This window comes from Trematomus bernacchii, unplaced genomic scaffold (genome assembly GCF_902827165.1).
Source record: "Trematomus bernacchii unplaced genomic scaffold, fTreBer1.1, whole genome shotgun sequence".
In the NCBI taxonomy this organism is placed as follows: Eukaryota; Metazoa; Chordata; class Actinopteri; order Perciformes; family Nototheniidae; genus Trematomus; species Trematomus bernacchii.
The window spans coordinates 17,648,877-17,663,285 of NW_022988043.1; the positions used below are offsets into that span (position 1 = coordinate 17,648,877).

General features: G+C 38.1%; 1 protein-coding gene across 1 annotated transcript in view; it reads right to left on the reverse strand.

Annotated features, from left to right (window-relative positions):
- The window catches only part of slc4a4a (solute carrier family 4 member 4a), a 69,247-nt gene extending 56,298 nt beyond the window's left edge, over positions 1-12,949 (reverse strand). Inside the window, 3 exon segments of the mRNA XM_034118336.1 lie at positions 4,233-4,306; positions 12,144-12,228; positions 12,854-12,949. Of these exon segments, the coding sequence (XP_033974227.1) occupies positions 4,233-4,306; positions 12,144-12,160 (91 nt within the window). The 5' untranslated portion in view covers positions 12,161-12,228; positions 12,854-12,949.
- Between the last annotated feature and the right edge of the window lie 1,460 nt (positions 12,950-14,409).

The window sequence follows — 14,409 nt, forward strand, 5'->3', positions numbered from 1 at the left end:
TCTTTAAAAAAATATTAATATATAAATAAGTAGAACAGAGTTTTCATTATTTTATTGAACAATTATTTGTTTCATTGAAGAACGAAAACAGGAATGTTGAGTTAAATGTTACTCATCCCCTCCAACCCCACTCATTAAAAAATGAACAAAAATGCACCCCCCATCCAAAAATCCCCACAAAGTCCCATTCAAAATGTTAAATGAAAAGAGCCCTTCTCCCTCCAAAAAGTCCCATTAAACATGCAAATCTTCCTTCAAGCAATCCTCTGCATTTTTGCTAAACCCTTTCAGTCAACGGGCTCTTCCTGGGCCTCATCAACATCCAACTCTGAGTCTTCCTCTTCAGTGTCACTGTCCAGCCTTGTTGAGGATGGCTCTGTGTCAGGCTCAAAGAGCCTTAGGTTTGCCCGAATGCCAACCAGTTTTTCCACTCTCACCTGTGAGCCTGTTGCGAACCTTTGTGTGGTCTCAATAGCCATGCAGTAAGCAGTGTGCTATGGCATGGATATTCAAGTGTACTTGAATGGCATCTGTTTGTTTTAGTCAAGATTATGCTAAAATATACTTTCCCCAACTATATTTAAGTTCCCTATGAAGAGCCAACCTTCAATTTTGAAAATTCCCAGTTTATTCCCATAAATTCACGTTTATTCCCGTTAATTCCCGTTAATTCCCGTTAATTCTCGTGGAAAGTTTCCATCTTTGAAAATTCCCGGAATTTTGCAACCCTAGATACTGCACAATATTTTGAGCTGGCAACATCCTGCTAATTAAGAGTTGCCAAGATGGAGGAAAGTGTGAGTGACCAATGAGACTGCAAGCTTGATGCTGAAGCTCAGACAGTTTATTAGAGGAACTTTTCCCTGTGAAAAATCCCATGTGAAAAATCTTTTTGTCTGTATTTTTACAATGCTGCGAGTACACGTGGGACATTGTTAACATGCCACACTAAGTCTGCATGTCAAGTCAAGGCATGTGTCATTTTGTGTACCAAACTGAAATGGAGTGGAAACCAGGCTTACATTACATTTGGGTTTTGGAGCATCAATCTTTAGCACATTTAATAACTTTTAGGAACAAATTATTTGAAGAAGGGTTGTTCAAGTGTTCCACCTGAGTAGCTGATATAGCAAAAAGCAATCAGCAACTGATTTACAGACATTTTCTTGCCAATGTAAACAAATGGGGATAAGGTGTTTTGGGCATATAAAATGACATCACGTACTGACATGACAGCTGGAGTAGCACCGTTAGGCCACTAAGAAAATGTGCTTTGATGCCTGGCTCACTTCCTAAGGGCTTTGTCGAGTACAGCATAAGAAATCTGATTATCTTTATGAGGATATAGCTATAGATAGTTAGGATATATAAGAGGAGAACATATGGAATTAAAAAAACGTAACATATTGTTACATTTTACCTTCACAGTGGTTCATTAAGTAAGAGTCGAACAATGAAGCGATCAGACTTAACATACAGAAAGTGGGCATTACAAGAGAAGCAGATGGCTGGACAGCAACAACAAAAGAGAAAAGAGACATAGACAGACAGAAAGAAAGACGGCGCTGCTATTCGGGCTGATAGATGAGCAATAAAGCAGAGCATGAAGATGCTTGTACAGGCAAGAAAGGAGGTAAGAGAAAGAGAGGAGGGTGACGGAGAAAGAATAAAAAATAGTCGAGTCAAGGAGCTCGAAAGGAAGATTTGCACACTGCCAGAGCAGCTTTGTGAGGCAACTTCCTCTTCTTTTTTTTGCTTGGAAGAAGAACTTCTTTTGGAGCTGCCTGTAAGCACACACTGAATGAATTAAAATCTGGTGTATGCTGGGAGGTTTGTTTAGCTCACTAGATTTCTGAGGAGAGGCAACACCACCGCCAGTTTCCCCAGTAACCGCGCCGCTGGGACCTGACCAGACCAGTGGGGAGGATGGCATACGGCCACGCAGCACTAGCAGCATGCTAATGCTAAATGGCTTTAAAAATATACTTTTGGATCAGTGGGGGGGAGACAGTTTATTGTCCGAATTAGCTATACCTCTTTTTTTGTACTTCTGACTCAGCTACAACATGAAACTTTGAATTACATCACTGGAGTACAATCATGTAACCTAAGGTCACACCAGAGTTCTTATTTGCATGCGTAAGTAAATGATCCATCTTGGCTTGAGTGAAACCACAAACTAATCAGTGTCAGAAAAAGATAATTAAGTGAGCTAAGGATCCTCCAGACTTTTATCTTGTACAATGTGTGAAATTACAAGCTATCTTACTTCTTATTGTTCTTATTATCAGTCAAGCTGTGGGCTCTGAGCGAGCAGTGGGGAGGAGACTGAACTCAGTGAAGACTCCAAAAAGAGAATTAGTCAGCAGTCAAGGACACATGCAGTCACAGCTGAGATGCTGGTTAGGAACAGGAAGTTAGAGAGGCTGAGGCAGGGTTCAAGCTGAGGTGACACCTGACAAAATGTTGTCCTCCAGCATGAGGGACTGATGTGCAAATTCCAATGTTGACCCTGTTATATGTATTTCAAGCTTGTAGATAACTGAGTTAATTTAAAGTTTTTTTACAAGTGGTTTTGCATGTTTTAGCCCATTTAATGAACTACAAAAAGTTAAAAAACCTTTCCATTGCATTGAAAACTCTTTTAAACAGCCAATGCTTAACATGTATTTCTATACAGTGCATAAACAAGTTGCCAGGCGTTCAAGCTTGCTTATAAAGTGTAATCTAATAATTAATGGGACCGGACAGAACTGATGTTTTAGTAAACAACAAACATTGTCATTCAGAGGGAATTCAACTTTTTGTGCTAATTTTGTCCTGGGTTTTATCCTTGCCAAAAAAGACAAACAGTATGGTGTGTAACCATTGACTACTTCAGTCAAAAAACAAAACAAACCATGAAGTTCTTTGGTGGTAAAACTGTCACTATGCCAGGCCCTTTAACCTGCTGGACGATTACCCAAAAAGAAAATCTAGCCCTGCTCCTAAGTAACAAGAAGCATAATGAGAGGGGACTTTGAGGGCTACTGAAATTGTAATGAGCTGAGTTTTGGGCATAACAAATAAATAAAAATGGAAGAAAAGCTGTCACTCCAAAACACTGCCATAAAACATTTTTGAAGTAATAAAGTTACTACAAAAAATTACAAATCTATTTAAGGATAGGGCAATATATCGATATAATATCAATATCATGATGTGAAATGTTATTTCTTAAATGTTGGATATGGTAAGTGCTTCCTTTGGTGGTTTTAAAGGCTGCATGTCTCAGTAAAGCAATGTTCTTTCATTAACTTACCAGACTGTTCTAGCATTTCTATTATTGGCCTTTGCCTGCTTAGTCATCAAATCCACATTACTGGTGATTATTTAACAAGATTCTCATTGTGTAAATACTTTGTGTAAGCATAAATGGTCAACCCTACAATATCGACACAATACTGATATCAAAGTATTTGGTCAAAAAGATTGTGAAATTAGATTGTCTTGATATCATGCACCACAGATATATATGCCTTATCTGGTTGTGTCATTTATAAAAAAGGGAGAAACATATCATTGTCTCATCACTCATTTGTCGAATAGAGATCTATACTTTACTGAATAATGCTACTGTCTATTTTCTGGTGGCATTAATCAATTTATAAAGATGCCAATACAATACAATTGCCATTTTATCAGGAGGAAATCTTTGAAGACATTTGAGCATACCGGCAGTTGTTTCCTCTTTGTTGTCCTGAGGGTATTTACGGGGATTAGTGAGGTAAACACAGGGTGTCATGCTCCGTGTTCTACATCTCTCTCATGCCAGCTCGTTAGCAGGTGAGCGTCACGGTGTACGTGCAGGAAGGGCCTGAAATGTGGCACTCTTAAAAAACGCTAGATAAGGTCCTTCCTGTTTATGTCAATGAATGCTTCTAAAATCAATTCAGACGAGGTGAGTTGTTTAAAATAAAAAGAAGCGTCAGAAATGTAAATAATTGCTTAGCTTAAGGTCGTACTTTTTGTTAAGCAGACTCAGTTATGTCTGAGGAACTTCTTTAAGGTACTAAACAAATATTTCAGTAGGAGGCTAAAACCTTGGTAAAGTTTTTATAATGCACCACCTTTGTTGTTTTTTGCGAGTTGTGTTACTATTGTTTTGTGGTTTACATTATTTGGTAGGTCAAATAAAACCTCTTCTAATCACATTTAGAGACATTTGAATGCAAAGGAACAGGATAACTTACCCTCTACCTCCTCCTCGTCACAGATGTGCTTGAGTAAGGACGCCCCCCGGTCCAGCACCGCCTCATCCTCCATCCTGTAGTAGTAAAAGAGGAAGAAAGACTGTTCACACTTCTCCTCCTGAGACAACGTGGCGCCATAGTTCCTCGGCTCGTTCGGATACAGTAAATTTGGATTTGGGTTCAGTCTGGTGCTGCTGGTGGCGCTCATCTCCACCCGTTACAGACTCATTGACAGACACGCTATGGGACTGCCTGGCAGCTCTGAGATCTGCTCCCCTGTGACTAAACTACCCTCAAGTGTGAGAATGTGGGTCGTCCTTGAGGAGGGCAAAGTGCGCAGTCGATAGGTAGGATGTAATTGATTTAATCTGGAGGTGGGGGGGTTAGGGACAGGACAGGAAGTCTCTGCTAATAGAGCGTGTTGACCAAAGGGACTGGCGCTGGCAATGCACAAAAAAAAGAAAAGTTGACAAATTAAAACTTTGAGATATATCCACACCGTACGACTCTGAATCAAGGTGTTTTAATTGAAGTGGAAGTAGGAATCTGAAAAGGTATCTGTTAGTGTTGTGTCTAATCAGCCACACGCCCACACACTACAAAGCCTCTCCATCTGGCTGGTAATGCCTGCCAGCCCCCTCTCCACCACCCTCCATCTAAGAAACAAGTGGGGCATCACATGTCTGTCTACTCATCCGCCCTTACAGGATTACGCCGGCTTTACTTAAGTGACAACACACAGAAGCCCGTAGCAGGACGGCGTGTGGGAGCCCCCCCCCACTGCTTTCCGAGATGACTCCATACAGGTTCGTCCTAATCTTAAAGTCTAGTTGCCAGCTCATAGAGTCCGGAAATGTCGAGTTCACCAAAGTTTTATGATACACATAGAAACGGCCAGATGCTAACCTTCATATGTAGGGCAGAAATCAGAGATCCTTTATTTGTCTAGCAACGGGGACATTTACATCAGAATCAGAATCAGAAACGGGTTTACTACCAGGTAGGTTGACAACTACGAGGAATTTGACTTGGTGTCGTGGTGCATACATAAAAGTAAAACAAAAGTTCAAAACACAGATAGAGAACTATTTTAAGAAAACTATAATAACATTAAAGATAATAAAAAATATAGTAAAATAAAATATTTTATTATATTGTATTTACATTGAAATAGAATGGAATAAAATATGTGCAGTAAAAAAAACAGATATTGTCAACATTGTGTGCATTAATGTAATGCATAGAGTCTGCGATTACAACTGCAGATAAAGTGAGGAAAAAGCATTGGGTTAGTTACCATGATTTACCAATATAGCGTTCAGGGACAATAGTTTAAAAATGGCTTTGCCGATTTGGACAATGTTGAAGTGGTTGTGGGCGTTATTGAGGATGCTGAGTCAATTTCTAACATTTCACGATCAATAATTGCAGTTTAAACCAGGAAATGTCCATATTTGTTCTTGATAGACTTTGGGTCAATTTTGAAGATTTAAATCTCTGGATTATTTGGATTGGACAGATTGCATAAATCTTTGTTTTCTTTAGTGTCCTTTCTTGATAGCAATCGAAATTTGACTTGAGTATTTTTGAACGTACATTAAACATTGTTATACTGTTAGTAAGTGCGTTTTCTGTGTTAGTTTAAGCACATCTTCAGTGTGTCTGCAATGCATTTATTTCACATTTAGATAAAAAGGTATGAACTTATTGAACGGCCCCGGGCAATCCAAAAAAAATTACAACTAATGAATGAAAATATTATTGTTTGTGTAATTAACAGTAGATAGCAAAATCTCCTTGTTTGTGAGAGTAAACTAAAATGTGTAAACTTACATAATAAAAGAAAAGTGTAGTCGCCTTTTCTGAGGCCTGGGGCCTATACTACGAATCAAGATTTTCGTTTAGCAAGCTAACTTCAGGGGTTTCCGGTCCTACGAAGCTGGTTCACTTTTTAGCGGGCTAGATAACTTATTCTGAACGGCTAGCCTCCGGAGCAGGATAGGTTCCAGGATAAAAGCACTGCCTGCTGACCAATCAGAGCTCAATGTGCGGAGTTTAAAGCGATCAATTCATATGACAGGAGGAGAAAGGAAATACAGTTTAAACTGCTGTTGCAGGAAAGACGGCCGGCCAAAATCACCGACCGTGTGAACGTGAAAATGAATAGAATATCACCTCCCATCTTCAGAGCAATCTGACTATTATAACATTAGCGTTAAGGAAGCTTACTTAAATATCTGCCACGACATAAGTAACCGGATCAAAGTAACATTACGTAGCCTACAGTCCGCGGCACTGTGAGTGCAGACGGCGATGTGTCCCATTATCATTCATATCACATGATATCACATCATAATGTATCATATATTTCCTTATCTGAGTCAGCTTCTTGAGCCGTATCTGGCGTGCAACACTTAGAGTGTCACATACTGTATGCAGTATACAGTATTATGTATTATTTTAAGCAACACATTAAGTTGACGAAACACTCGAGTCAAATGTAATTAAAGTCAGATCCACTAGTGCAGGGGTGTCAAACTCAATTTCATCGCGGGCCACATTTGCATAAAGGATGCACTCAAAGGGCCGGTTGTAACTATATAAATATATAATATATATATAAAATAATGTATTATATGACATTATTGCCTCTGAATTGGATTATTATCGGATAGGATAATAACTTAGTAATTAACTACGTCTGAAAGCAGAAGTCCAGGGCAAATAGTTGCAAGTCTCTTCAGTGTGCATGTCACAAAACGAGATGCATTGTGGGACATGTAGTTTATGGGCAACCTGATTCTGTAAAGTGGCATGTAACCGTATAATAAACGTATTATATTCTTTGCAAGCTCTTGCGGGGCCACATAAAATGAAGTCGCGGGCCGGATTTGGCCCTCGGGCCTTGAGTTTGAGACCCCTGCACTAGTGTCTTAGACGGGGCAGTGATATCATAAAACTGTTAATGAACGTATTCAACCGCTTTTTCTTTTACCAGCAGTATTCACCTTGCAGGTGCAACTATGTGGCTTTTATCCTGGATAAAGTGTTTAAGTCATGGATGTTTAAAGTTTAACATCTTCATATTTGTCTAATATTAGTTGACTTTTCATTCAGGAAATATATGACGCTCTGCGCTGTCAGTACGCTTGTCCATGTTTGTGATTGGTCGAACACTCCAAATACCACCCCTTTTATGTGAACGCGCACCTAACTAGATAGGACACGGCTGGCTTGAGCGATCCACTTGATAACCAGTGTCGTAGGACCGGGTTTTTTTGGATTTAGTCAACCGGCTAACTCAAACATATCCAGGTTAGGAAAATCCGGCTTCGTAGTACAGGCCTCTGGTGTTGGCTCAGAGAAATATTTATTATCTGAAACCGGCATTAACTAGAGTTCAACACTTGTTTTCTTGAGTGTTGATTACTTGCATGTAAAGAATTACTTTCTGTTTTATTAGATACAAGTTGTATTATCATAACATATACACAACTACATTGTAGTTATTTATTGTATGAAAAACTTAGATCGCAGGTTCCTCTACAGTGCAATTACAAGACATAAAAAAAATATATATAAAAAACAACAATAACAAAAAAATGTGCAAGCTATTAATTAATTAGTTATTAATTAATTAGCTAGTAATTAAATGTTGTATCTGTGTCCAATAATCAACTAAATTTGAGTGATATATGCATTTGATGTGATTATGTCATTAATACCTTCAGTAATGTTTTCTAACCCAACTTAGTCCACTCTAGGTCAAAGTTGACTGGACAGCATGGGCTAAGCAGAGTGGCAGGGGGACACCCAGGACAGTATTCCTCCAGCTGGTGGGGATTGAGTGTCCCGTCCACGAGTATACATTCTCTGCATAATGCCACACTAATCTTCATGTTGTACATATTATTCCATTTAGTTTATAAGTGTCTTGTTTTGAAATTTAACAAAGAAAAATCAGGAGGCAAAATCTCTTAGCAACAATCCGAGAAGTGCCTATTAGAGTTTCTGATTAACATGTGCAGATTATGTGTAAACAAACAACTCCCTGATCAATACTTTTTGAAGAAAGAAAAAAACAATGCTGTCTTTAGTTGGAAGATTTTTTGACCACACAAACTACAATTATTCTAGAAATAAAGTTAAAGCTCTTGTTTTATATGTTAATTTCAGAACATACTGACGCTATCTGCTTTATTTACTCCAAAACTGAACTTGTTAACTTCTTTAAAGTCCAAAATGTTATTCAAAATGCCATCAGATGTTTTTTCTGTCACTACAGAAATTGTATTTTTAATAAATCATGGTCAATGTAATCTGATTGATTACTCAAACACACCTTATCATAGTTTAACTTTGATGCGTCACTCTTCCCGCTCTGGGTCGTCTTGTAAAGCGTTTTAAAACAACACCATGATTCCACAGCAGTTCAACTCTGGACTTCAGCAGCTCTCCTGCTAATACTGCCCTTCCTACTTCCTCCATTGCCACCTATGGAACAATCATGGACATAACAGGCCAAACTCCACTCTGCCTGACGCCCACACATGTCTGCTCCAGAGTTGTATTTCTACACTGAACTTAACACAGTAAAAGAAGGAAACGACAAGGGCAAAAATGGTTGCAAAAAATAGTGTATTAGCTGGGGATAAAACAAACTCTTCACTGAGTATTATATTCCTTAAGCAATATAGGATACCATAACAGGGATGCAAACACACGTATGGTGAAAAAAGAGAGAACTATTCGAAGCAGAAAAAAAACAGCGTAATATACCATCTGACAAAGGCCTGTGCTATAATGCTTCAATTAACTGGCTATTCTTTATAATATACTCAGATCAATAGGAGACAGAGATGTTAAGTAATAAATCAAGGGTTTTTATTATTATTTACACCAGGGGTGGGGAACCTTTTTCCTTTCAATTTTTACAACATCCTCCGAGGGCCGTACAAATTATTGAACTCAACCTCTGCTTAAAAATACTAAAATCACAGCCCATTCATTTGGCCTTTCTTTCATGCTGTGCAAAGAAAAAGCAACCTCTTAATCCAGATATTTTACCATGACTCGCGTATGCATGCACGTGCACGGTTATTCAGTCGGACTGACGGACGGACTCCCCCCCCCCCCCCCCCCACCCCCAAAACAAAAACTCTTCGGTTCTCCACAAATTACACAAGTCACCCAAATCAGCGTTAAAAAAGTGGGAGGCGCCGAAAAGCGATACATTTGCATCACTGCATAAGTAAAGGATTATTCCATCACATATTTTAATAATGTGTGCATGAAACGGCTTTAACAGGAAACCAACAAATAATCAATATGACTACAAACTCAGTGATGAGGCTAAATATGTACATGTGTGTTTACTCTGCAGGCAACTGATCTTGTTTTGTACTTTGCAACACAAAGCATCAATTAAGGAATTGAATTGCACAAAATGCAAAAGAAAACGCAGGTGTTAGGGTTAAGGTCAAATATTTGATGCTTCTCTGACAATTAAACGGCGTAAATCAGAGTAATTCTTTTTTTCTTTTTTTTTTCTTTTTTTTATTATAAGTCTACCTATAATCAGGCAAAAGGGCATTTTGTTTTCTATGACATTGACAACAATATCAACTATACAGTACTTCTACTTGTAGTTTGATTCATTCAGGACTGGTTACTGATCTTGACTTGTTCCAAGTTTGGATGTTAAATTCAGACTCTGCCTGTTCTGTTTTAGATCACTGAATTCATTTTAATTATCAAAATCCCTTAAAGATGCACATTAAATATCTCAATCTAACATTTATTTATCTCCTATGGATAAGAGCAACATAAGAAAATAAGTAAAAAGGTAAAAAAAAAAGCATGCAAATAACACAACCAACCCAATGCGCTGTTAAGAATCTAAAGTATTTTAGGGTGGATTTTCCCTTCGGTCAATCATTTAAGGTATGTCTGTATTGATTATCAATATCTAATCAATCAAACAACCTTCTAACAAGCAATCAAAACTTGACAAATTGTTACTTTGCACTCGATTGTTTATTAGCTGCTATCTTTCACTCGACAGATACGTTATCAGTCTCCCTGTCCTTGTAGGGCATACAGTAATCTGCCTGTAGCCTACATTTACTATCTGAGGAGGTGAGTGTGTTCTCTGTACTCGAGCTAAAGTGTCTGCTGTGCGTCCAAACCGTGGAAACATCAAACAGCCTGCAGGCATCCCGACTGTGTTATTATGGTATATAATATCAACTGTAGTCATAGCATGAGATACGAACGTGAATGTGTCTGGGTCATGTATCTAGTATGCTGTACTCCAATCAAGTTTAGAAAATCCCTCATGCAACATAGGCAGAATGTCATCGGATATCTCATTGACCTGAACCCCTCCAAGGGTTTCTGCACACAATAAACAATTACAGTTTTTGTTTAATGATAGCCACGCCAGGCTTTAGTCTGACAGAAGTTACTATGGTGCATGAGGTAGAAATTCAAAGCTTTGTGACATGGTAATTGTCACACAAAGTTCCCACTGCTCTCTCTAAATAAATGTGGATCACATGGGAAAGGCCAGGTTTGAACTGGGATTTAACATCCTGGAATCATGGTTTCTAAATCATGATGACAAACATCAAATAGCTCTTTTGAAATCACTTAATTAATGTCATATTGCTGGTTTTAGTCACTTTCATGAATTCCTGCTTTTTTTCCGTTTTTGTCTTTAATAAAACAGCATAATTAGGGTAACAACATATATACATATTGTCCAACAACAGCCTGTTTACTATCCTGAAATCAGAAAAAAATATTCAGCAGGGGCAACATTTTGGTGATAGTTTTCTAAAAGCAATCACAAAAACACAAAGTCACATTGATGCCGTGTACCTGGAACACTGACAGCACTTAAGTGAAAAAAATCCTTAAGCCATTTTGATAGTAGTCCTCTTTAAAAGATGCAATACCACCTTTTTAATTCTATAATACAATATACACTCACCAGGGTATCTGCACATGTTTTAAGTATAAATTGAATGACTTTTTACCACTATAAGTACAAAATAATACAATTACTGCAACTAAATACAATCAAGTATACACCGTTAATACGTTTTATTGAATTTGAACAACTGATATATTCAGTAAACATTAACCAACATAACTGCCTTCTCATCGGGGAGGAAACTTGCATTTGTTTAAAAAAAGATATCACCTATAAAATGTGGATTTAGAGTTGAATTTGGCATGACAACTTGAGAAAAAAGGTGCCCTGGAGAAACTAAATGCATTGGGGACATCAGTTCAGAGCACGTTCACAAAATGAAATAATAAAAATAATAACCAGAAATTGTAGGGCCTATAATATCAAAATCTCACTTTGATACTTGTTAAGGATCACAGGGATGCTGACTGATTCATCACAGTTGTGATTGTGCAGCATGAAACGAACAGAGCACGGTGTGTTCAGGGTCACCTGCAGCCTGCAGGTATGTTTACCTCCAGGGCTAGGATCGTTCTAAAGCCATTACATATCTGTTCATGTCTTCACGTTTAAACTTTAACAAACTTTTAATGATCTTTTCTGGAGTTTGTTAATAAACTACCTTTCAGGATTTGTTAATACCCAGCCCTGTTTAGTTAGTTAAAGGTGCTTTCTCAGCTACATGCAAGTCAGATTTAAAATACAGCAGTTTCAGCAATATTTGAAACTATTCTTCTTCAACGCAGCCAGAGCACATTACTGAACCACTTTTTACTGAAGCTCACATCATTATCTAATCATGTAGGCCTATTTCCTTAAATTAAGCACCAGAGGATGTGTGTGCTCTTTTACATCCAAGTGTGCATTATTCAATGTATTAAATGTCAAGCAGCTCCGTGTACACCACTCCTGCAAAGCTTGTTGAAGTCACTTACTTCTTTGTGCTGCTCATCTCGTCAGGTTGCGTGTGATTAATCTCCCGAACAGAGCGGATCACCGGAGCGGCTGCTGATGCTTGACCTGACAAAGAAACACATGTCATATCTCTGCTTTCTGTGGAATCAATGCACACTCAGAGCCTCGACACAACCAAATAGTTTGACTCAAATGAAAGTTTCTTAAGCCACAATATAACCATCAGAAAGCAACATTCTGAAGGACATTCAGCACAGGTGTGACAGATTGACCAAATATGGGTCTGCCAAAAATCTGATTTAGTCTCATTTTAAAAGGGCAAAATACAGACAGTTGAAAAACACAACAAATAAATTGCAAACATTCTTTGTGGACCATTGCAAGTCCTGTGAGCTCTGTTTATTTCAGGATATTTTACTGAAAAATATCAGACTTTTTGCAGATGTTTAGGCTCTTAATAGTATACACATGAGTTTGAAGCAGCGTCATAAATCAGGCAACTGAGCCAAAACAAAACGCGCTCCCGGTGTGCATTCACGCACACGCCACCCTTTAATAGTGTGATAAATTGCTTCAATAAAACTGAAGGCCACGCAGAAAGCATGACATGAAACCTATTAAAAAGTGACATAAAGTCGCTCAAGGCACGCTGTAGGATTTAATATTATGGTGATTTATGTTCGAGACGCCTGCTCGCACATGCAGGAAATCTCAAGGTGGAGCAACTTACCGCTGTAGGTCTGATCTGGTGCTCTGTGTGTGGCTCTGTTGTCACCCCTGCGGTGGCATGAAGGCAAAGAAGTCTACTTCCACAGCTCGGGGAAGTCTGAGGCATTGTGCGGGGACTGCGCTCAGCATGCTGCCGGACCGTCCTCCTGTCAGCCACTCCTCCGGGGGGAGGTCAACTGCTCCACGCTGCACCATCATCACTGTTTCAGCACGCGCGCATACCCACACACACATAAAAACACACACACACCAAGGCATTGTACAGCTATAACAGCTGCAGGGTCAATGCTCAACACACACACAGTTCAGTTCAACTGTAAAGTCATCTGTTAATAGTAAGACTGATAAAAATTAAACATGTATCAATAATTCAATAAGGAGTCTTACGTTATTAATGAAAAAAACTGATAGTTGGGAAAGGTTTCTTAAAATATATAGAATTTCGTTTATTTATGTATGTATTTGTACACTGATTTATTTACTATTTTTGTTATCCTGAAACTGGATGACTAATGGGAGGGCTATTGTGTTTGATTGTCGGTTTCATTCATTGTCTGTATCAATATTGAATTATTAGAATTTTAAAAAGTATCCCTGATCTGAAAAAAATAAACAATATTCCTGCGTCCTTACACAAGAAAAAAGAGTTTACATTTTGGTCAAAGCTATCTGTGGCACGTTTAATGTTTATTCAAATGTTGTTAGTATTAAGTATTTGAATCCAAAATTATGATGTATTGCCGGATAACTTCAGTGTCTGTATGATACACTTGTTTGGATTGTCTGTTTCAATTTCAACTGTATTTTGAATATACAGCGCCATCTGTTGGAAGCACGAGGGTAGGATTACATGTCAAGACCTCCACATCATGAGTTATACACCAAAGAGTCACATTTTAGATCATTTTATATTCAGGCACCACAAAACAACCATCATCTGAAAATAAGTTAATGAATTTGTATTCGTAGAAAGGTTGAACCATGAATAAAAACACACTGACAAATTAGTATGTCATCATCTTTCTTTCACAATTAAGGCCACCATCAGATCATACAAATATCAAGGATTATCAACATTCAAACGATTCAATTTAAAGATCTAATGACATATAGTTTTGGGATTCAAACGCTTTAAAGGCTCTAGTCATAGCAAACTATTCAAGAAATACAAAAAAGAAAGAACGATTTTGTCCTTTTTGGTTTGGATTCGATTTGGGATTTACTAATTTCTTTAAAAAAAAAATATTAATTAAATGCCCAGTTGGACCTGGAACAAAAAAACTTCATACTAGAGTTTGAAGGTCTTTCAGGAACGGAAAAAAAAAGCCCTGTTTTAGCTTCACTAATTTTTCCTTTGATATTGCCCATCCATGTCAGGCTCAACATCATATGTGGTAAGTAACTAAGTACATTTACTCGAGTACATACTTGTACTTTACTTGAGTATTTCCTTTTTATGCTACTTTGTACTTCTACTTCACTGCAATTCAGAGGTAAATCATGTATTTTTACTCCACTACATTTGTTGTGTAATGTGTACCTTAAGTTACTTTACAG